The 23,919-nt window shown below is 38.4% G+C and overlaps 1 protein-coding gene across 2 annotated transcripts in view; it reads right to left on the bottom strand.

The window, feature by feature from the left end:
• The window catches only part of ACBD6 (acyl-CoA binding domain containing 6), a 239,009-nt gene that overhangs the window by 85,729 nt on the left and 129,361 nt on the right, over positions 1 to 23,919 (bottom strand). The window contains exon 7 of one of the 2 annotated variants that reach the window (XM_061185660.1): positions 20,105 to 20,241. The exons of the other annotated variant lie outside the window; for it this stretch is intronic. Coding sequence (XP_061041643.1) covers positions 20,188 to 20,241 — 54 coding nt within the window. The 3' untranslated portion in view covers positions 20,105 to 20,187. Of the gene's footprint in view, positions 1 to 20,104; positions 20,242 to 23,919 lie in introns of those variants that run through there. 2 annotated transcript variants of the gene reach the window in all.

Raw genomic sequence — 23,919 nt, 5'->3', positions numbered from 1 at the left:
ATCTGCCCATTAGTGCAAAAGAGATATGGGAAGGATAGGTCAGAAACAAAAGAGACTGGTTACCTATAGGGAATGGATAAGAAAGTAGTAGAAATGAAATACTTATATGCTGACAACTATAAAACATTAATAAAGGAAATTAAAGAGGATTCAAAGAAATGAAAAGATATCCCATGATCTTGGATTAGAAGGATTAATACTGTTAAAATGGCAATACTATCCAAAGCAATCTACAGATTTAATGTGATCCCTATCAAATTACCCATGACATTTTTCACAGAACTAGAAAAAATAATCCAAAAAATTGTATGGAACCATAAAAGACCCAGAATTGCCAAAGCAATCCTGACGGGAAAAAAAAAAAACATAGCAGGAGGCATAACCCTCCCAGACTTCAGACAATACTACAAAGCTACAGTAATCAAAATGTGGTATTGGTACAAAAACAGACATACGGATCAATGGAACAGAAAAAAGAGCCCAGAAATAAACCTACACACCTGTGGTCAATTAATCTTCAACAAAGGAGGCAAGAATATAAAATGGGAAAGTTTCTTCAGCAAGTGGTGCTGGGAAAATTGGACAGCTGCATGTAAATCAATGAAGTTAGAATACACCCTCACACCATGCACAAAAATAAACTCAAAATGGCCTAAAGACTTAAACATAAGACATGACACCATAAAACTCCTAGAAAAAAGCATAGGCAAAACATTCTCTGACATAAATCATACCAATGTTTTCTTAGGTCAGTCTCCTAAGGTAATAGAAATAAAAACAAAAATAAACAAATGGGACCTAATCACACTTACAAGCTTTTGCACAGCAAAGGAAACCATAAAAAAAAAAAAAAAAAGACAACCTATGAAATGGGAGAAAATATTTGCAAACAATGTGACTGACAAGGGCTTAATCTCCAAAATACACAAACAGCTCATACAACTCAACAACAACAAAACAAACAACCCAATCGAAAAATGGGCAGAAGACCTTAACAGACATTTCTCCAAAGCAGACACACAAATGGCTGGTAGGCACATGAAAAGATGCTCAACATCACTAATTATTAGAGAAATGCCAATCAAAACTACAATAAGGTACCACCTCACACCAGTCAGAATGGCCATCATTAAAAAGTCTACAAATAACAAATGCTGGAGAGGGTGTGGAGAAAAGGGAACCTTCCTACACTGTTGGTGGGAATGTAAGTTGGTGCAGCCACTATGGAAAAGAGTATGGTGGTTCCTCAGAAAACTATTAAAAATACAATTACCATATGATCCAGCAATCCCACTCCTGGGCATATATTTGGACAAAACTATAATTCAAAAAGAAACATGCACCCCCATGTTCATAGCAGCACTATTCACAATAGCCAAGACATGGAAACAACCTAAATGTCCATCGACAGATGAATGGATAAAGAAGATGTGGTACATATATACAATGGAATACTACTCAGCCATAAAAAAGAATGAAATAATGCCATTTACAGCAACATGGATGCAACTAGAGATTATCATAGTGAGTGAAGTAAGTCAGAAAGAGAAAGACAAAATCATATGATATCACTTATATGTGGAATCTAAAATATGACACAAAAGAACCTATTTACAAAGCAAGAACAGACTCACAGACATAGAGAAATGACTTGGTTGCCAACGGGATTGGGGGAGGAGAGGGATGGACTGGGAGTTTGGGGTTAGTAGATGCAAACTATTACATTTGGAATGGATAAGCAACAAGGTCCTACTGTATAGCATAGGGAACTATATCTAATCTCCTGGGATAAACCATGATGGAAAAGAATGTAAAAAAGAATGTATACATATGTGTAACTGAGTCACTTTGTTGTATGGCAGAAATTAGCAAAACATTGTAATTCAATTATACTTCAATTTTAAAAAGAAAAAAATAAAAAAAAAAAAAAGAAAGTAGTGGAAAGAAGTAGGTAGGTGGGACTGGGGTAGCTGGAATGAGAAGGAAGGAACAATTCTCTGAGTGTATCTTTGTATACCGCTGTGACTCTTAGAATGATAGTAATGTTTGACATAACCCCAAAATAAACAAAAAATTACAACCAACTAGTATGTGGGGCAAATCTAAAATGACAGATATACAAACACTGATGAATGAACCTGACCCAAGTAACACAATCATACTGAATGTGGTAGGAAAGAAAACTAACTTAAGTAACTCTAGAAAACAGTATCTTGACTGGATACTCTAAGGCTAGTGGCAAAATGAACTATACAAAAATGTTTTAATCTAGTTAGTAAATGTGTTTCACAGATGTATGGGTCAGCAATTCTGAAACTACTTTATGTGTACACTAGAGTTGAACAAAATAAATGAGGGCGAGAGTTTTTTAATGGAGAAAAAAGTAACAAATAAAGAAAGGGTAAACTAAACTCTGTAGTGTTGGATTATAATTGAAGCTATCAATAAACACAGTATTCAAAATATATACAGATTGATGCAGAAATATAGTGTACATATAAGCATGGATTAGTATACATATATTTCCTACATCTACATGTATTTCCTAGCCCTACCTGCTGAGAGAACCAAGAAGCAGTGATATTCCAATAGGAATGAGCATACCTGGTGCCCAGATCTTGGTTTCAAAACACCATTCTTAAGTGCCGGGGTGGGTGGTGGAGGTGGTGGGATGACTTGGGAGATTGGGATTGACATATATACACTAATATGTATAAAATGGATAACTAATAAGAACCTGCTGTATAAAAAAATAAATAAAATAAAAATTTTAAAAACCCCACCATTCTTCAATTAAAGGAACCAGAGATCCTTGGAGAAATGGTTGATTTGGGACTGGGGTAGGGAAAATACAAGATGAGCCTGGAGTAGAGGAAAAGGGTTGGTTCCTCTTTACAGAAGAACTCCAATTAATAATAAAGGCGCAAGGAAAGAGGAAGAGAGAAAATCACCATTAGGCAAACACCACAATAATAATTGTTGCAGACAAGATCCACTGATGGATGTTAAAATTAGTGGGCAGAAGTTTGAGGAAAAACAAGATTTGCATAGTCTCAAAGTACCTCTCCCATGAGTATTAACTAAAAAGGACATACAGTACTTTGCAGCAGAGAAACCAGACAGATGCTTCCTTAACAAAGGTCTCTCCTTTAAGCGTGTATGTCATATGGCACCTGGATAACCCATTACTGTATCTGTCCTCATTGGGGAGGGGATGGGGTTCCTTCCATTGCAGCTAGAGAGGGGTGTGCATAGGCAAACTGCCATGCATTGGACACCTGGAGAGATCTGCTGGCCATGGGGAACCAACAACCACTATTGAAGCTGATATTGCTCTATCTCTTTTCTATGTAAGCAAAGTACTGTTCTATCCAGTACTTGACTGTGTTGTGACTTGCTTGGTGACTCTGATACCAAGATGCAATGGACAGAAGTGTTTGGATTTCTATTCCTGGTAGGCGGCACAGTGATGACGTTTGCTATCCTCCATGTAGTTGGAGTCCTCCCCCGGGATTAGTAATCAGTGCATGGTACCCTACACCCTTGGGATTGATAACCAGTGCACAATACTTTACTCAACAGTTGGATTCAAAAAAGAAAGTAACCCTGCCTTGAAGAGGTTTTTTTGGTCATACACACACACATAAAACTATGGAATAATGGTCATTCCTCTCACTTCTATTTTTTTGCCTTTCTTCATACACAATAATTTTTTGTTTCAATATGCAATTATAGTCATCTTCCTGAAAATACTTTAGATGGCAATTAAAGCCAACATAACAATGAATGTAACTCAACTGAAGTAACTCAACTGAAGCAACAATATTAACAACTGAAAACTAACTTCATTCAGGCACAGGCAATGACAACTACATTATTTGGTTAACAGTGATTGTAAGATGTATCTCAATTTCAAGATGTTAAAATATTTAAAAAGTCATCTTAGAATTTATTTAATGCGACATAATTAGTTTAATGTCATTCCAATAAGAATGCCATGGCTCCTGGGACTTTCCTAGCAGTCCATTAAGACTTCACCTTCCAATGCAGGGGGTGCAGGTTTGATCCCTGGTTGGGGAGCTAAGATCCCACATGCCTCGTGGCCACAAAAACCAAAAAAACCAAAGCGTAAAACAGAAGCAATATTGTAACAAATTCAATAAAGACTTTAAAAATGGTCCACATCAAAAAAAAGAAGAATGCCATGGCCTCAAGGTATCTGTCACTACAGTAATTCTGAGACTCAAATTTCAGCTCTTATGATTTATAACTTCTCTCTCTGTATGTCAGCTACAGTCAACTACATATATATTTGTAAATGGGTTTATAAATCTATGATAATTTAATAATTTGAAAAAGTAAATAATTTAAATACTCTTTGATTAGTTTACAAAAAGATTACTACCTAAGTCATTTACTAGTATATTCTACTTTTTCTTAAACATCTAACTTTTGCAGTCCAATTTAAATATTTGCTTTAATCCTACAAATAATAATAGTGTCTACATATACAATAAAGATAGTAAAAAGGAGAAGGCAAACCTTTTCTATTTCTTAGGGAGAATTTTTTTAAAAAGCAGACAAAAGAAAGGGAAGATCAATACATGTCTCCTAAAATTAGAAAATGGAACTACTTAGTGATATTTATATACTTGAATACTGAGAAAAAGAGAAGAAACATAAGTCTAAATTAAAAACTACTTCCTCTTGGGAGAAAGACTTGAAAAACAAGAAAAAGGAGGAATATCTTAAGTGACTGCATGGCCTTGTTGAAAACGTGAAATTTCCTTGAAGTCTTGTTTTATCTAAATAATTTGTGTGCATTTTATATCCTATTCCACAATTATATATCCATGTCTGTTTACGTATCAAATGATTTTTGGAGCTACTTCTGAGTTAAATTGTTTGTATTCCCCAAATCTTCAAGGAAAATGAATACTCTGGAAAGATGCACTACATTTATCTTATTGTTTCTCATATATTCTTGCACACTATAAGGCCCTCAGTTTGACGAGCTATTAAAAAAACAATAATAAACATTTTGAAAAATACTGAATGACATGGAAAAATGGTCACTATATAACATTAAGTGAAAAAGAAGTACAAAAACCAAAAGCTGTTTTCTGGTTCCAGGTAGGATGGAAGAAGATACAAGAAAGTAACTTTTCTCAACCCAACAACTAAAAAAAAAAGTTGGGTAAATTGAGAAAACTGTATTTCTAAAGCTATTTAAGAGTCATGGAAACAAAAAGGACTGAGTAAACTAAATCAGAGAGCTATTTAAAGGAGAACAGGCTCTCTCCTGCTGCTTTCTGAACTGGGGCATTTCCTGATTCTCTGCATAGGCTGAGGATGAGTGTGGCTCAAAAGAAATGATGACACTGGGGAAAATAAAATCGGCAAAACTTTTGGAGGCTGTGTGGGGCTGGCTCAACAATTCAAAAATTTTAGAAGTCCCAAACACAAAATGCTGTTCTCCCACATGGTTTATTTTCTGAATTCAGGGGCTGCGTGGGAAGCCAGAGTTTCTAAAAAAGCACACAGGAATCTGCTGTCTTGCAATATTTGAGACAAAGTCCTGCTTGAAGAAGGGGGCCTGCCTCAAACAACAAATCTCAGCTTGAACACGTATGCCAAAATTTGGAAGCAGTGTGAGGCAGGAAGCTGGAAAAGAAAGCTCAAAGCAGAAAAAAATCAGACTGAATTTTGACCAGTCTTTCAAGACAGGCAGACGCCCATAAGCTCATAAGCAAAATCCCAAAGAATCACCCCCAAGATATGTAGGAAAACAGAGGACTAAGTTCAACCCAGCCCCAGCCTAGCTCAATTCCTCAGTGACCTGGCATGATCAGCCCCTCAAATTATATATCTGACAGAGGCTAAGGAGTGCCCTCTCTTGGGGAAAATAACACCAACTTCAGTCTCTATAGTTCTTTATACATAATTTGCAACATACCATAAAACACTATGAGATATAGCTCTTCCTCTTCCTTTCTTGAACAGTTCAGTTTTGAAGCCATAAGTTATGGCTCAGTGAGGTAGGTGTCTTTGTGGGAGTGGAAAGGTAGAGAAGAGGGGAGTTGTAGTGGTCCAGAGCAAGGTGATCCAGAGCCTAACTGGGATAAGGAGGGTATCCACCTGGAGTGGTAGCAGCCTAGTGTGAGGTGTCAAAACTCATACAGGATGAGGAGGATGTACACATAGAAAGACAGTTCAGTACAAAGTGTCAGAGACCAAGTAGAGTGAAGAAGATACTCCCACAAAAGGTTGGCATGGTATTAGATGCTGAAGCCTAAGCTGAGTGAGGAAGGCACTCACATGGGAAAGTGACCTGCCTCAGGGTGTCATAACTGAGAAGAGGGCATCCTGTAGAGAAGTGGTCTGAGCAAACTGTCAGAGCCTCAGTATAGTGAGGGTATCCATGCAGGAGATGGCGTGGCAGCAGAATGAGAAACTGGTTACACACTGGGAGATTGATCAAATAAGTAAATATGATAAGATAATGGGAGCCAGGGTCCTCACTGTCAGATAAGAGAGTTACAAATATAGAAAGAAAAAAACTTAATCCTGTTTTATTGAACTGGAAGATGTACTGGTGTAAACTTATGGTACACACACACGAGAAAAATGAACACAGATTTTAAAGTGTATATGTATATATATGAGAGAATCTGGGAAGAATGATAGCCAGTGGTAATGGGCACACCTAATGCTCAGATCTTGGTTTCTAAATACCATTCTCTACTGAGCTGAATTGAGCTCTCTGGAGAAACTGCTGTTTCCAGGGCTGGAAAAAGGAAAAGTTCAAGATGAACCTGGGACTTGTTATGCCAGAAAGTGAGAAAATTCTCAAAGAATTATGGACACATGTCAACAGGACACAGAGGCCAGATGGAAGTGGCTTCCATTGGCCAAAACTGGAATACTTTGAGCATAAAATTAAATAATGATAATATTATATTATAACACTGAATAAAAGAGGAAACCATGAATCCAAACTGATGTAAATAAAAATATGAATAAACTTAAATTTTGATGAGGACAAGTATCTCCACACAAAACAGTAATGAATTACAAAGGGACAAAAGTAATTTTACTATGAAGAATCCGGCCAGGCACCACCTTATTCAAGTGATCAAAATAAACAACATCAGTAATGGAGCAAATTGAAAGTTTGTGCCATCAGATATAGGTTCCAATGAGAATACAGTATCACTTCTACGATATCCCTGATAAAGATGCACAACATAAACATCATCAGGAGGAAACGTCAGACAAACTCAAATTGAGAAACGTTCTGTAAAATAACTGGTCTGTAATCTTTAAAGGTATCAAAGTCATAAATGTCAAGGAGAAGCTGTGTAACTGTTGCAGACTGAAGGAGATCTTTAGTTTCTTCCTTTAGGCTCTTTTAGACATGATAAATGAAGGCAATGTGTGATTCTAAACTGAATCCTTTTGTTATAAAAGACGTTCTAGGGCCAATTGGCCAAACCTGAATGATGTATAAAGATTAGATGGGGGGCTTCCCTGGTGGCGCAGTGGTTGAGAATCTGCCTGCCAATGCAGGGGACACGGGTTCGAGCCCTGGTCTGGGAAGATCCCACGTGCCGTGGAGCAGCTGGGCCCATGAGCCACAATTACTGAGCCTGCGCGTCTGGAGCCTGTGCTCCGCAACAAGAGAGGCCGCGATAGTGAGAGGCCCACATACCGCCATGAAGAGTGGCCCCCACTTGCCGCAACTAGAGAAAGCCCTCGCACAGAAACAAAGACCCAACACAGCCATAACTAAATAAATAAATACATAAAAATTAAAAAAAAAAAAAGATTAGATAGTTGTAATTTATCAGTGATGATGTATCTTGACTGTGATGGTTGAATTGTGGTTACATAGTAGAATGTCCTTGTCTGCATAGGGGTGGTAGGGCATAAAGTTGGCAAAGTACTCTTCCAGTTCAAGGTTTAAGATTCAAACATACTCTTATTGTTTGTATAAATTTGAGGTCGTTTCAAAATGAAAAAAAATTTAATTTAGACATGTGAACAAGTAGGAAATTGTGATCCATAAACAAAAGAAAAAAAGCCAAAAGAACAGCCTCAAAGATGATTCAGCTATTTGAATTAAAAGACAATAACTTTTACAATGATCATTATAAATATGTGAAAGAAAACAGAGAAAAAGATGGAAATTTTCAACAGAAAAAGGGAACAGGTGAAATTAATCAAATCAAATCATTCTAAACATATAAAATTACAGTATCTGTAATCAAGGACTCAATGTGGAGCCCCAAGCAGAATTTAAAAAACAAACAAAAAACACTTAGCCACTGCTGGAAAATGAAATATAGAAAAAATCTTAAATGCAATCAGAACAAAAAAGACACACCATCTTCAGAGGAACAACAAAAAGAATTGTGGCTAACTTCTCAAAACAAAATATGAGAGCTAGAAGACAACAGAATGATAGCTCTAAAGGGCAGGAAAAAATAAACTGGCCAACACAGAATTCTCTATCAACCAAAGTTACCTTTCTAAACTATAAGTGGAAAAGACATACTCAGACAACTGAAGCTGAGATGATTCATCACTAGAAGTCAATACTATAAGAAATATTAAAGTTCTTCAGGCAAAAGAAAAATGATACCAGATAGAATCAGGAAAGTGCAAGAAGTGAAAGAGCATCAGAAAGAGAAAATATGTGAATAAGGGTAAAAGACTATTGACTATTTAATGCAAAAACAGTATCTTGTGAGGAATGCAGCAAATACAGAAGTAAAAATGTATCACAATTACAGCAACACAAGCAGGAAAAAAACTAAACAGAATTAAACCACTTTAAGATTTTTACAGTGTTCAGGGCATGGCAAAAGTATTAATTTAAGGTAGACTATAATAAGTTAAGGGACTATTTTGTAGTTTCTATCATAACCACTAAAAGAGTGATTCTAAAAGGAATAACAAACACCCAATAAAAAAGGTAAAATGAAGTAATTAAAAAAATACTTGACAAATACAAAAGACGTTGGGAAAGGAAAAACAGACAAAAAGCAGGTGAGACAAACAAAAAATATAAAACAGAAAGGTGGTAAAATTAAACAGAACTATACCAGTAATTACATTAAATGTAAAAAAAATTAAACACTGCAATGAAAAGACAAAGATTATCACACTGGATAAAAACTAAGACTCAACTACATGTTGTTTATAAGAAACGCACTTTAGGAAATTCCCTGGAGATCAAGTGGTTAAGACGCAGTGCCTTCACTGCTGTGGGCCTGGGTTTGATCCCTGGTTGGGGAGCTAAGATCCCACAAGCTGCACGGTGCGGCCAAAAAGAAAAAAAGAAACACACTTTAAATATAAAGACATAATGTTAATAGACTGAATTGTGTCTCCCTCGCCACCCCCCCCCCACCAAAAAAATTCACGTTTAAGCCCTAACCACCAATGTGACTGTATTTGAAGACAGGGCCTTTAAGGAGGTAAAGTTAAGTGAGGTCATAAGAGTGGGGCCTTGATCTGATAGGACTTGTGTCCTATAAAAGGAAGAGACATCAGAGATCTCTCTCCACGAGGGCACTGATAGAAAGGTCATGTGAGCCAGCTAGAAGGGTGGGATAGGGAGGGTGGGAGGGAGGGAGATGCAAGAGGGAAGAGATATGGGTATATATGTATATGTATAACTGATTCATTTTGTTATAAAGCAGAAACTAACACACCATTGTAAAGCAATTATACTCCAATAAAAATGTTAAAAAAATTGTTAAAATATATTGGGGAAAAAAAAAAAAAGAAAGGTCATGTGAGGATACAGTGAAAAGGCAGCTGTCTGTAAGGCACTACAAAGGTCTCACCAGAAACTAACCCTGCCAGTACCTTGATCTTGGACTTGAAGCCCTCAGAGCTGTGAGAAAATGGCTGTTGTTTAAGTCACCCAGTCTGTGGTATTTTGTTATGGAAGCCCAAGAAGAGTAACACAGAGATAGGGTAAAAGTAAAAGAACAGAAAAAAATATACAAGGCAAACATGAGCCACAGGAAAGCTGATGTGGCTATATAACACTGGACAAAGTACACTTTAAGGCAAGAATGAATAGACTTTAAAATGGCCATTTCTCAATGATAAAAGGGTCAATTCAACAGTAAGAGAAAACAACTGTAAATCTGTATCTAATAACATAGTTCAAGATATATAAAAATGAACAGAACTAAGAGGTAAAACAGATAAATCATAATTGGAGATTTTAACATAATTCTCAGTGAGTGATAAACAAGCAAACAAAAAACCAGTAAGAATTTAGCACACTCGACTAACACTATCAACCAACCTTACCTAAATGATATTTGTAGAAGTCTACAGCAAACAATTGCAAAATACAGAGTCTTCCCAAGCAAACATGCAACATTCCCCAAAATATACACTATAATGGGCCAAAAAGCAAGTGTTAATTTCAAAATACTGAAACTCTCAAGCATGTTCTCTTATAATAATAGAATCAAACTAGAAATGAATATAAAAAGATAACTATAAAATCCCCAAATGTGGGGCAATTAAACACACATCTGGATAACCCGTGATTCAAAGAAAGAAACTGCAGTGGAAATTAAAAAATATTTTGACTAGAGGATAATAACAATACGTAAAAATTTACTAAATGCATTTAAAGTAATACATATAGAGAAATTTATACTTCTAAGTACACCTATCAGAACAGCTGAACAATGATCTAAGCTTCCATGTCAAGAAGTCAGAAAAAGAACAGCAAATTAAGTCCAAAAATAGTAGAAGGAAAGAATAAAGAGCAAAAATCAATGACAGACACCAAATGTAAAATGAAAACAATCAACAAAGCTAAAAGCTCATTCTTTGAAAGGATTAAAGTTGATAAACCCTTAGCAAGAATAATCAGTAAAAAAAATAGGTTACCAGTATCAGAAAATTTTTAAAAAGAGATATCACTATACACCCTAAAGATACTACAATGATAGCAAAATGATATTATGAATAACATCAGGTCAATCTTTTATAACTTAAGATGAAATGGACAAATTCCATCAAAAACCCGACTTATTAAAACTGACATATGTCAGTATACATACATACATATATATATATATATATATTAGTCTTTTCCCTGGAGTGTAGGCCTTTGCTATCGAGAATGCTCTAGGTGTATTTCAACATGGTTATTCCCCCCTCCTCCTGCCAGAAACAAGGTTTTTTCCTCAGATCTTCACTGTGAGAACCTGAAGGAGGTCTCCTGAAAGTAAAACTCATGAAAGAGTGTAGGGCACACCTAAGACTGAACCCCTGAGGAGTTACTCCCTCTCAAGCCAGTCCACACTCAGCCTCCACCAATTCATCAATTACCACTTGTGTTCCTATCAGTTTATGGTTCCAATGGGTTCTGCTCCAGGCGATCTGAGCTGTGATTATTTGTGTTTGTCAGCCTCTTCAGATATCAGGGTGGCACTTATCTGATGTAGTCATTACTTTTCAGTTTGTTCAACTATTGTTGTAAAGACTGTTGTTGTAAGGATAGAATAACAATTTCTGTTCTTTACACGTTGAAGCTGAAACGAGAAGTCCCCTCCTCCATCTTTTATAATGTTACTGTCTTAAATATTTCCTGTACATACATTGAGCACTACATCAGATGATGTTACTTAACATTTTTGATTCAATGGTCAAGTGCAATTTATAAGAAAAACTCATGTTTACCCCTATTTTTTACCCATTCCGTTGTTGTTTCTCTTTGTTGTTTATGTTCCAAGTTTCCTTCTATTATCATTTCCTCTTTATTTAAAGAACTTCCATTTAGCCATTTTTTAAGAGTAGGTCTGCTGGTGACAAATTCTCTTAGTTTTCCTTCATTTGAGAATGCCTTTATTTTACCTTTATTCCTGAAGGATATTTTAACTGGTTATAGAATTATGAGTTGAGAGCTTTTCTTTCAGCACTTGAAGAATGTGGTGACACTTCCTCTGGCCTCCACGAAAAATCATTTGAATCACTGTTCCCCTATAGCTATAATGTATTCTTTCCTACTAGCTGTTTTCAATGTTTTCTTCTCTTTAATTTTCTAAAGTTTGATTTTGAAGTATTTTGGCATAGAGTTTTCCAGGTTTATCTGTTCAGGGTTTGCTCAGCTTCTTGAATCTGTAACATCTTTCATCAGACTGGGAAGTTTTCAGCCATTATTTCTCTGAATATTTTTCAGCTTCACACTCTTCCTCTTCTCCTTCTGGGACCAATGATGAGAAAGTTAGATTTTTTTGTAATTATCCCACAGGTCCTGGAGATGCTGCTGATTTCTTTTCCATCTACTTTCTCTGTTTTTCAAATCAGGTAATGTCTGTTGATCTGTCTTCCAGTTCACTGATCCTTTTCTTTGTCGTCTCCATTCTGGTATTTAGCTCACTCAGCAAATTTTTATTTCAGTCATTGTATAACATCTTCAGTTCTACAATTTCCATTTAGTTCTTTTTTTATCTTCTATTCCTTCACTGAGATTTCCTAATTTTTTTTTCATTTCATTTGTTTCAAGAATGTTCATAACTGCTCACTGAAACATTTTTATGATTAAACAACTGTCAGATAATTTTAACATCTGAGTCACCTTAGTGTTGGGTGTGTGTTGGTTGCCTTTTCTCATTCAAGTTGTGATTTTCCTGGTTCTTTGTATGATGAATAATTTTCAATTTGAGTATGCTATGAGAATCTGGATCCTATTTAAATCTATTTTATTTTAGCAGGCAATCTCCCTATATAAGTTTCTCATGCACGTCCTGTCCTAGTTTTATGACTTGTGGGTCCAGTGACAATTTAGTTTTCAGAGTCCTTAAAGTGAGATTCTGGTCTGCTTTGTTTTCGTGCTACCTAGAGGTCCATGTGAAAACCTGGGCAGTATTCCACACTGTGGTTCAGTTTTCAAACCTCTTGTTGTGTTAATTCCAGTCAGTTTAATGTGTGAGTCACTTTGGGATCTTCCTAGGACTCCATACACAAGTTTAAAGAACCCTGTTCTCCAGCTTCCTCTTCTCTGAAATACCGCCACCCCCACAACACCACTTTCTATTTGGAAAGGGGGGTAAGTACCATTTTACTGCTGCTTTTATTTCTAGAGTGGGGGGGTAGTTGTCCAAGTTTACCACTTGGCTTCCACTGATACCACCCTTGTGGGAGAAGGGAGCACTGCCTGCCACTTTTGTGCAGGAGGTGCAAGTCCAGGGTTCCTGCTCAGCCTCTGTTAATACCACCCTGGTGAGGAAGGAGAGCATTGTCTGCTACCAGCCAGGGGATGTCTAGGCTTCCCTCTTGACCTCCAAACATTGCAAAGGGTGGCACATGTCTTTCTGCATGGTGTTTGGCTGGGGTAGGCTGGGTACTATTGAAAAGTTCCATTCTGCTAGACTGCCTCTTTCCCTGTCCTTTGGTGAGAGAAAACAGGTTTTTCTTTTCTGTACCTGTTGGCATTTCTGGGATCTGGGTTTCTCGAGAGCCCAGTTCAGGTTACATAGGAAGCAAAAAGAAAACTCAAGAGAAGTCACCGCAGTGTCATTCCTCAATTCTCTAGGTTCCCAATCTGCCCTCTTCCAACCTTTCACAGTTGGGTTTTTACCTGTACTTAGGAGGAAGAATAGGGAGAAATGAGTCTTGCCTGGAACTGAAGACCCCTTACCTAAGATTTAAAGGAATGGCTAATAATAATCCTAAACACATTCTTTTAGATAATAAAGAAGGAATATTTCCCTTCTAGTTTTATGAGGCTAGTAAACTGATAGCAAGACCTGATGGGAACACTACAACAAAAGAAAATTACAGGTCAATCAGTATTCCTTATGGTTACAGATGCAAAAACTCTAAATAAGATATTACCAAACTGAATCCAGCAAGTGAGATTTATTCTAAGAAAGCAAGGCTAGTTTAACAATTAAAAATGGATCACTTCCCTGGTAGCGCAGTGGTTAAGAATCCGCCTGCCAATGCAGGGGACACAGGTTTGAGCCCTGGTCCGGGAAGATCCCACATGCTGCGGAGCAACCAAGCTCATGCACCACAACTACTGAGCCTGAGCTCTACAGCCCGTGAGCCACAACTACGGAGCCCATGTGCCACAACTGCTGAAGCCCACAACAAGAGAAGCCACTGCAGTGAGAAGCCCACGGACCACAAAGAAGAGTATCCCCCGCTCACTGCAAGTAGAGAAAGCCTACACACAGCAACAAAGACCCAATGCAGCGATACATAAATAAATAAATAAATAAAAATTTATTTATTTATTTTAAAAAATGCATCAATCCCAACATCATTCTTAATGGTGAAAGACTGAATACTTTCCCTATAAGATCAGGAACAAGACAAGAATGTCTGCTCTTGCTACTTCTATGCAACATTTTATTGAAGGTTTTAGATAAGGCAAGTAAGCCAGAAAATGAAATAAAAGGCATTCAGATATCTTTATTTGTAGATGACATAATCATGTATATAGAACACCCCCCGCCCCACAACCTATTAGAACTGTGAGTTCAACAAGAATGCAGGATACAAGATCAATACAAAAAAATCAATTGTATTTCCATACACTAACAATTAACAATCAGAAAAGAAATTAAGAAAACAATTCTATTTACAACAGCAGTAAAAAGAATAAAATACTTAGGAATAAATTTAACAAAAGAAGTGTAAGACTTGTGCACTAAAAACTACAAAGCACTGAAAGAAATTAAATAAGATCTAAATGAATGGGGAGACATTTCATGTTCATGAATTAGAAGACTTAAAATCTTAAAATGGCACTACTCTCCAAATTGATCTACAGATTCAATGTAATCCCTATCAAAATCTCAGCTGCCTTTTTTTTGTGTGGAAATGAACGAGTTGATTGTAAAATTCAAGTGGAAATTCAAGGGACTCAGAATAGCCAAAACAATCTTGGAAAAAAAAAAAAGAACAAAGCTGGAGAACTCACACATCTCAGTTTCAAAACTTACTACAAAGCTATAGTAATCAAGACAGTGTGGTACTGGCTTAAGGGTAGAGATATCAATCAATGGAACAGAACTGAAAATCTGGAAATAAACCCTCACATTTATGGTCAACTGATTTTTTTTTGTTTTTTTTTTTAAACATCTTTATTGAAGTATAATTGCTTTACAATGGTGTGTTAGCTTCTGCTTTATAACAAAGTGAATCAGTTATACATATACATATGTTCCCATATCTCTTCCCTCTTGCATCTCCCTCCCTCCCACCCTCCCTATCCCACCCCTCTAGGTGGTCACAAAGCACCGAGCTGATCTCCCTGTGCTATGCGGCTGCTTCCCACTAGCTATCTATTTTACATTTGGTAGTGTATATATGTCCATGACACTCTCTCACCCTGTCACATCTCACCCCTCCCCCTCCCCATATCCTCAAGGCCATTCTCTAGTAGGTCTGTGTCTTTATTCCCATCTTGCCACTAGGTTCTTCATGACCTTTTTTTTTTTCCCTTAGATTCCATATATATGTGTTAGCATACTGTATTTCTTTTTCTCTTTCTGACTTACTTCACTCTGTATGACAGACTCTAACTCCATCCACCTCATTACAAACACCTCCATTTCATTTCTTTTTATGGCTGAGTAATATTCCATTGTATATATGTGCCACATCTTCTTTATCCATTCATCCGATGATGGACACCTAGGTTGCTTCCATGTCCTGGCTATTGTAAACAGAGCTGCAATGAATATTTTGGTACATGACTCTTTCTGAATTATGGTTTTCTCAGGGTATATGCCCAGTAGTGGGATTGCTGGGTCATATGGTAGTTCTATTTTTAGTTTTTTAAGGAACCTCCATACTGTTCTCCATAGTGGCTGTATCAATTTACATTCCCACCAACAGTGCAAGAGTGTTCCCTTTTCTCCACACCCTCTCCAGCATTTATTGTTTCTAGATTTTTTGATGATGGCCATTCTGACCGGTGTGAGATGATACCTCATTGTAGTTTTGATTTGCATTTCTCTAATGATTAATGATGTTGAGCATTCTTTCATGTGTCTGTTGGCAATCTGTATCTCTTCTTTGGAGAAATGTCTATTTAGGTCTTCTGCCCATTTTTGGATTGGGTTGTTTGTTTTTTTGTTATTGAGCTGCATGAGCTGCTTGTAAATCTTGGAGATTAATCCTTTGTCAGTTGCTTCATTTGCAAATATTTTCTCCCATTCTGAGGGTTGTCTTTTGGTCTTGTTTATGGTTTCCTTTGCTGTGCAAAAGCTTTTAAGTTTCATTAGGTCCCATTTGTTTATTTGTGTTTTTATTTCCATTTCTCTAGGACCTGGGTCAAAAAGGATCTTGCTGTGACTTATGTCATACAGTGTTCTGCCTATGTTTTCCTCTAAGAGTTTGATAGTGTCTGGCCTTACACTTAGGTCTTTAATCCATTTTGAGTTTATTTTTGTGTATGGTGTTAGGGAGTGATCATTATGTAGTGTCCGTCTTTGTCTCTTGTAATTGTCTTTATTTTAAAGTCTATTTTGTCTGATATGAGAATTGCTACTCCAGCTTTCTTTTGATTTCCATTTGCATGGAATATCTTTTTCCATCCCCTCACTTTCAGTCTGTATGTGTCTCTAGGTCTGAAGTGGGTCTCTTGTAGACAGCATATATATGGGTCTTGTTTTTGTATCCATTCAGCCAGTCTGTGTCTTTTGGTGGGAGCATTTAATCCATTTACATTTAAGGTAATTATCGATATGTATGTTCCTATTCCCATTTTCTTAAATGTTTTGGGTTTGTTATTGTAGGTGTTTTCCTTCTCTTGTGTTTCTTGCCTAGAGAAGTTCCTTTAGCATTTGTTGTAAAGCTGGTTTGGTGGTGCTGAACTCTCTCAGCTTTTGCTTGTCTGTAAAGGTTTTAATTTCTCCATCAAATCTGAATGAGATCCTTGCTGGGTAGAGTAATCTTGGTTGTAGGTTTTTCTCCTTCATCACTTTAAGTATATCCTGCCACTCCCTTCTGGCTTGCAGCGTTTCTGCTGAAAGATCAGCTGTTAACCTTATGGGGATGCCCTTGTGTGTTATCTGTTGTTTTTCCCTTGCTGCTTTTAATATGTTTTCTTTATATTTAATTTTTGATAGTTTGATTAATATGTGTCTTGGTGTGTTTCTCCTTGGATTTATCCTGTATGGGACTCTCTGTGCTTCCAGGACTTGATTAACTATTTCCTTTCCCATATTAGGGAAGTTTTCAACTATAATCTCTTCAAATATTTTCTCAGTCCCTTTCTTTTTCTCTTCTTCTTCTGGGACCCCTATAATTCGAATGTTGGTGCGTTTAATGTTGTCCCAGAGGTCTCTGAGACTGTCCTCAGTTCTTTTCATTCTTTTTTCTTTATTCTGGTCTGCAGTAGTTATTTCCACCATTTTATCTTCCAGGTCACTTATCCGTTCTTCTGCCTCAGTTATTCTGCTATTGATCCCATCTAGAGTATTTTTAATTTCATTTATTGTGCTTGTCATCGTTTCTTGGTTCCTCTTTAGTTCTTCTACGTCCTTGTTAAATGCTTCTTGCATTTTGTCTATTCTATTTCCAAGACTTTGGATCATCCTTACTATCATTATTCTGAATTCTTTTTCAGGTAGACTACCTATTTCCTCTTCATTTGTTAGGTCTGGTGTGTTTTGACCCTGCTCCTTCATCTGCTGTGTGTTTTTCTGTCTTCTCATTTTGCTTATCTTACTGTGTTTGGGGTCTCCTTTTCACAGGCTGCAGGTTCGTAGTTCCCGTTGTTTTTGGTATCTGTCCCCAGTGGCTAAGGTTGGTTCAGTGGGTTGTGTAGGTTTCCTGGTGGAGGGAACTAGTGCCTGTGTTCTGGTGGATAAGGCTGGATGTTGTCTTTCTGGTGGGTTCGTCCACGTCTGGTGGTGTGTTTTGGGGTGTCTGTGGCCTTATTATGATTTTAGGCAGCCTCTCTGTTAATGGATGGGGCTGTGTTCCTCTCTTGCTAGTTGTTTGGCATAGGGTGTCCAGCACTGTAGCTTGCTGGTCGTTGAGTGAAGCTGGGTCTTGATGTTGAGATGGAGATCTGTGAGAGATTTTCGCCGTTTGGTATCACGTGGAGCTGGGAGGTCTCTTGTGGACCAGTGTCCTGAAGTTGGCTCTCCCACCTCAGAGGCACAGCCCTGATGCCTGGCTGGAGCACCAAGAGCCTTTCATCCACACGGCTCAGAATAAAAGGGAGAAAAAATGGAAAGAAAGAAAAAAAGAGGATAAAATAAAATAAAATAAAGCAATTATAATAAAAAATAAGAAAAAAAAGAAAAAAAAATTATTAAGAGTAAATTTATTAAGAAAAAAAAATTTTTTTAATTTTTAAAAATAGATTTATTAATTTTTTATACTAAAAATAAGAAAAAAATTATTTAGAAAAAATTTATTAAGAAAAAAAATCTTTTAATTTTTTAAAATAAAAAATATGAAAAAACTTATTAAAAATTTTTTTAAAAATAGAAAATAAGGAAAAAATTATTAAAAAAACATTAGGGAAAAAAAAAAATTTTTAAGCCAAAAAAAAAAAAAAAAAAAAAAACGGACGGACCTAACCCTAGGACTAACGGTGAGAGCAAAGCTATACAGACAAAATCTCACCCAGAAGCATACACATCTACACTCACAAAAAAAAGGAAAAGGGGAAAAGTTAATATATCCTGCTCCCAAAGTCCATCTCCTAAATTTGGGATGATTCGTTGTCTATTCAGGTATTCAACAGATGCAGGCACATCAAGTTGTTTGTGGAGCTTTAATCCGCTGCTTCTGAGGCTGCTGGGAGAGATTTCCCTTTCTCTTCTTTGTTCGTACAGCTCCCGGGGTTCAGCTTTGGATTTGGACCCGCCTCTGCATGTAGGTCCCCTGAGGGCGTCTGTTCCCCGCCCAGACAGAACGGGGTTAAAGGAGCAGCTGATTCGGGGGCTCTGGCTCAGTCAGGCCGGGGGGAGGGAGCGGTACGGAGGAGGCGGGGCGAGCCTGCGGCGGCAGAAGCCGGCGTGACGTTGCAGCAGCCTGAGGCGCGCCGTGCGCTCTCCCGGGGAAGTTGTCCCCGGATTACGGGAGCCTGGCCGTGGCGGGCTGCACAGGCTCCCGGGAGGGGCGGTGTGGAGAATGACCTGTGCTCGCCCACAGGCTGTTTGGTGGCGGCAGCAGCAGCCTTAGTGTCTCATGCCCGTCTCTGGGGTCCGCGCTGATAGCCGCGGCTCGCGCCCGTCTCTGGAGTTCGTTTAAGTGGCGCTCTGAATCCCCTCTCCTTGCACGCCGCGAAACAAAGAGGCAAGAAAAAGTCTCCTGCCTCTTCGGCAGCTGCAGACTTTTTCTCGTGCACCCTCCCGGCTAGTTGTGGTGCGCTAGCCCCTTCAGGCTGTGTTCACGCAGCCAACCCCAGTCCTCTCCCTGGGATCCGACCGAAGCCCACGCCTCAGCTCCCAGCCCCCGCCCGCCCCGGCGGGTGAGCAGACAAGCCTCTCGGGCTGGTGAGTGCTGCTCGGCGCCGAGCCTCTGTGCGGGAATCTCTCCGTTTTTCCCTCTGCGTCCCTGTTGCTGTGGGATCCGCGCTGATAGCCGCGGCTCGCGCCCGTCTCTGGAGCTCGTTTAGGCGGCGCTCTGAATCCCCTCTCCTTGCGCGCCGCGAAACAAAGAGGCAAGAAAAATTCTCTTGCCTCTTTGGCAGCTGCAGTCTTTTTCCCGGACTCCCTCCCGGCTAGCACCGAAGCCCGAGCCCCAGCTCCCAGGCCCCGCCCGCCCCGGCGGCTGAGCAGACAAGCCTCTCGGGCTGGTGAGTGCTGGTTGGCACCGCTCCTCTGTGCGGGAATCTCCGCTTTGCCCTCCGCACCAATGTGGGTGCGCTCTCCTCCGTGGCTCCGAAGCTTCCCCCCTCTGCTACCCGCAGTCTCTGCCCACAAAGGGGCTTCCTAGTGTGTGGAAACCTTTCCTCCTTCACAGCTCCCTCCCACTGGTGCAGGTCCCGTCCCTATTCTTTTGTCTCTGTTATTTCTTTTTTCTTTTGCCCTACCCAAGTACGTGGGGATTTTCTTGCCTTTTGGGAGATCTGACGTCTTCTGCCAGCGTTCAGTGGGTGTTCTGTAGGAGCAGTTCCACGTGTAGATGTATTTCTCATGTATCTGTGGGGAGGAAGGTGATCTCCGCGTCTTACTCTTCTGCCATCTTGCCCCTCCCTCGGTCAACTGATTTTTGACAAGGGTACTACAACAATTCAATGGGGGAAAGAATAGTCTTTTCAATAAATGATGCTGAAACAACTGGATATCCATATTTAAAAGAATGAAGTCAGACTCCTATCTCACATCATACACAATTAATTCAAAATGAATCAAAGACCTAAACATAAGAGATAATACTATAAAGCTATTAGAAGTAAAAGGCTTAATCACTATGATCTCTGATTAGACAATGGTTTCTTAGAAACAACACCAAAAACACAAACAACAAAATTAAAAAATAGATAAATTAGGTTTTAACAAAATTAAAAAATAGATAAATTAGGTTTTATCAAAATTAAAAATTTTTGTGTTTCAAAGGACACTATCAAGCAAGTGAAAAGACAATCCACTGAATGGAAGAAAATATTTATCAATCGTGTATATATATATGTGTGTATATACACACACACACACACACACATATTTTTTTCTTTTGCCGCACCACATGGCACACAGGGATCCTAGTTCCCCAACCAGGGATCAAACCCCTGCCCCCTGCAATGGAAGCGCAGAGTCCTAACCACTGGACCACCAGGGAATTCCCTATAAATCATATATTTTGTAAGGGACTTACACTCAAAATATGTAACTCTTACAACTCAATAATAAAGAGACAAATAATTCAATTTTTAAAATGGGCATAGGCACTGTTAGTAACTGTTTGCTCTAGTTGTTCAAGGTACAGAGACCCTTAAGGAATTAGATGAATCCATGAAATTACCCTAGTCCCTGTTCTTTGAAGGGGGGTGGGGGGTGTCTCTCCTAATGGTGGGTAGGGAACTTAGGAAGGTTTTTTAAAAATGCCAAAAGCAAAATAAAAGGTCTGATTCAGGTACTGTCTTCATTCATCCCACTACTAATACCATCACCTAAGCAAAGCCTCCAACCTACTCCCTTGTATTCACACCTTTTAGGCATCTGTTGTGACATATTTTCCCTGAGGTCACCAATGGTAGTCCTCAAAGCTGATTTCAGCCAGGTAAATATCTCAGACAGATGAGAGGATGGTAACATGAGTCACAAATGATGATTTGCCTCAAAAGGCTGGCCCTGAGTCCATTACATCCCTCAACAGATTTTGCTTCTAAAGAACCTTACTGTGCTTCCCACGTCTTGTTTTTCCCCACCCAATTAAAAATAAAATGGGCACAGGATCTGAATAGACATTTACCTAAAGAACATATAAAGGGACTTCCCTGGTGGCACAGTGGTTAAGAATCCGCCTGCCAATGCAGGGGACATGGGTTCGAGCCCTGGTCTGGGAAGATCCCACATGCCGCGGAGCAGCTAAGCCTGTGCACCACAACTGCTGAGTCTACGCTCTAGAGCCCACGAGCCACAACTACTGAACCCATGCGCCGCAGAAGCCTGCATGCTCTAGGGCCCGAGTGCTGCAACTACTGAGCCCGCGTGCTGCAACTATTGAAGCCCGTGCTCCGCAACAAGAGAAGCCACTGCAATGAGAAGCCTGCACACAACAAAGAGTAGCCCCCGCTTGCCACAACTAGAGAAAGCCTGCGCGCAGCAATGAAGACCCAATGCAGGCAAAAATAAATAAATAAATAAATTTATAAATGTATAAATAAATAAATAATCATGAATCATACACTATTTAAAAAAAGAACATATAAAAATGGTCAGTAAGCACATGAAAAGATGCTCAACATCATTAACCACAGGGGAAATGAAATTCAAAACCACGATGAGATACGCTAGGATGGGTGTAATCAAAAAGACTGATAATAACAAATGTTGACAAGGATGTTGAGAAACGGGAACTCTCATACATTGCTGGTGAGAATGTAAAATGGGGAAGCCTCTTTGAAAAACCATAGCAGTTCCCCAAAAGGTTAAACACAGTTGTCTTACCACCCAGCAATTCTGCTCCTAAGTATACATACAAGAGGAATGGAAATATATGTGTATATGTCCATGTTCAAGAATGTTCACAGGCACTTTATTCATAGTAGCTTAAAACTGAAGGGAAAAAAAAAAAGCCCCTAAAAATTAAATATCCGTCAACAGGAGAATGGATATATTGTGGTATATGCATGCAATGAAATGTTACACAGCAATACAAATAAAGGAACAAATGAAATACGTAACAACCTGGATGACTCTCACAACTGTTTTATTAAGCATAATAAGCCTGATCCAAAAGAATATTATTATAATATTCTAAATATCTGAATTTCAAGAAGAGACAGAACTAACTGATGATGATGGAAGTCAGAATAACAGTTACCTCAGAGCGGGGGTGGAAGGATTGATAGTGACAGGAAGTAGCTTATGGAAACAAACCTTCAAGGGGTTCTGGAAATATTCTAATTTGATATAGATGGCAGTTGCACAGATACACACACACACATATATAATGCATTGGGTTGTATACTTAATTTTTTGTACTATATGTACCTCACTGAATGTATTTTATATCTCAGTATTTTAGATAATTAAGAAAAACTACTCTGTGTGCAATAATGTATCAACTATCTTTAAAGTATGTTATACACATGTAAGCAGAAAAAATAAAGATGAGAAGGAAATGTACTCAAATTTTACAGAGGAGAGGATAAGGGCTTGGGCTTTGGAATCAGAACATGTTCAAGTCTAAACTTTGTCACTTACTAGCTCTATGCCTTCTGTTTCTTTATCACGAAAATGCAGATAATAATATACCTACATTATCGGATTAATGTGATGACTATACATAAGATGCTTGGTACATGGCAAATACTAAAAAACTGTTTTATATCCTACCCCCCCCAACACACACACAATAGAATTACAGATGGTTTTATTTACTGCTTTATACACTTTTCTCTTGCCGCCCACCCCCCACCCATGATAGAGAACTCTGAATTCAAATCTAGAGTTTGGAATTCATCCTATAAGCAGGGCAGTCATTAAAGAGTTTTGAACAGGTCAGTGACATAATAAACAGCAGTCTTGGGAAGGCTCTTCTGGCAGCAATATGCTTGGTGAACTTAGGGAAGGGTAGACTCGGCCAAAGAACAGCAGGCTAGCCCTGAGGTAGAGGGGCTGCTGTCATCATTTTAAGCCCCACAACACCCTGGAGAAATCTAGAATTCTCATTATCCCCATTCTTTTTTTTTAAAATATACATTTCCTACTTATTTCATAAAACTATATCTGCATATAGAATTTCTTCTTTTCAGATTCTTTCATTTCACAAGTATTCTTTATTAAAACTGAGATATAACTGACATATAACATCATATTGGTTTCAGGTATACAACACAATGATTCGATATCTGTATATATTACAAAATGATCACTGCAATAAATCTAGTTAAATCTCATGTTTTTTGAAATTTTCTATAACACACAGTCATGAAGGTATTCAGTGAGAGGGTATGCTACTCTGTGCCATTATATAAACTGTAAGTTTATGTAATTCATAAATCACAAAGTCCTTAAACACTTCAGTAACACTCAAAATATTCTTCTTTCGAAGTGCTCACCACCCAGGACACAGTGTAGACATCCAACACCACAGATGCTCCCACTTCTCCCCCAACCTCGCTTATTTCCTTAACACTACTTTACAATAAATCTGAGAAGTCCAGCAATAAATCTAGCATTCGGATACTTTAAAACGTGCTTTTAGAGTGGTTTTAATCACTCTCCAGGACTTAAA

Source organism: Eubalaena glacialis, chromosome 3, assembly GCF_028564815.1.
Source record: "Eubalaena glacialis isolate mEubGla1 chromosome 3, mEubGla1.1.hap2.+ XY, whole genome shotgun sequence".
In the NCBI taxonomy this organism is placed as follows: domain Eukaryota; kingdom Metazoa; phylum Chordata; class Mammalia; order Artiodactyla; family Balaenidae; genus Eubalaena; species Eubalaena glacialis.
The sequence above is the reverse complement of the archived record's forward strand: the minus strand, read 5'-3'. Positions and strand labels throughout refer to the sequence as shown.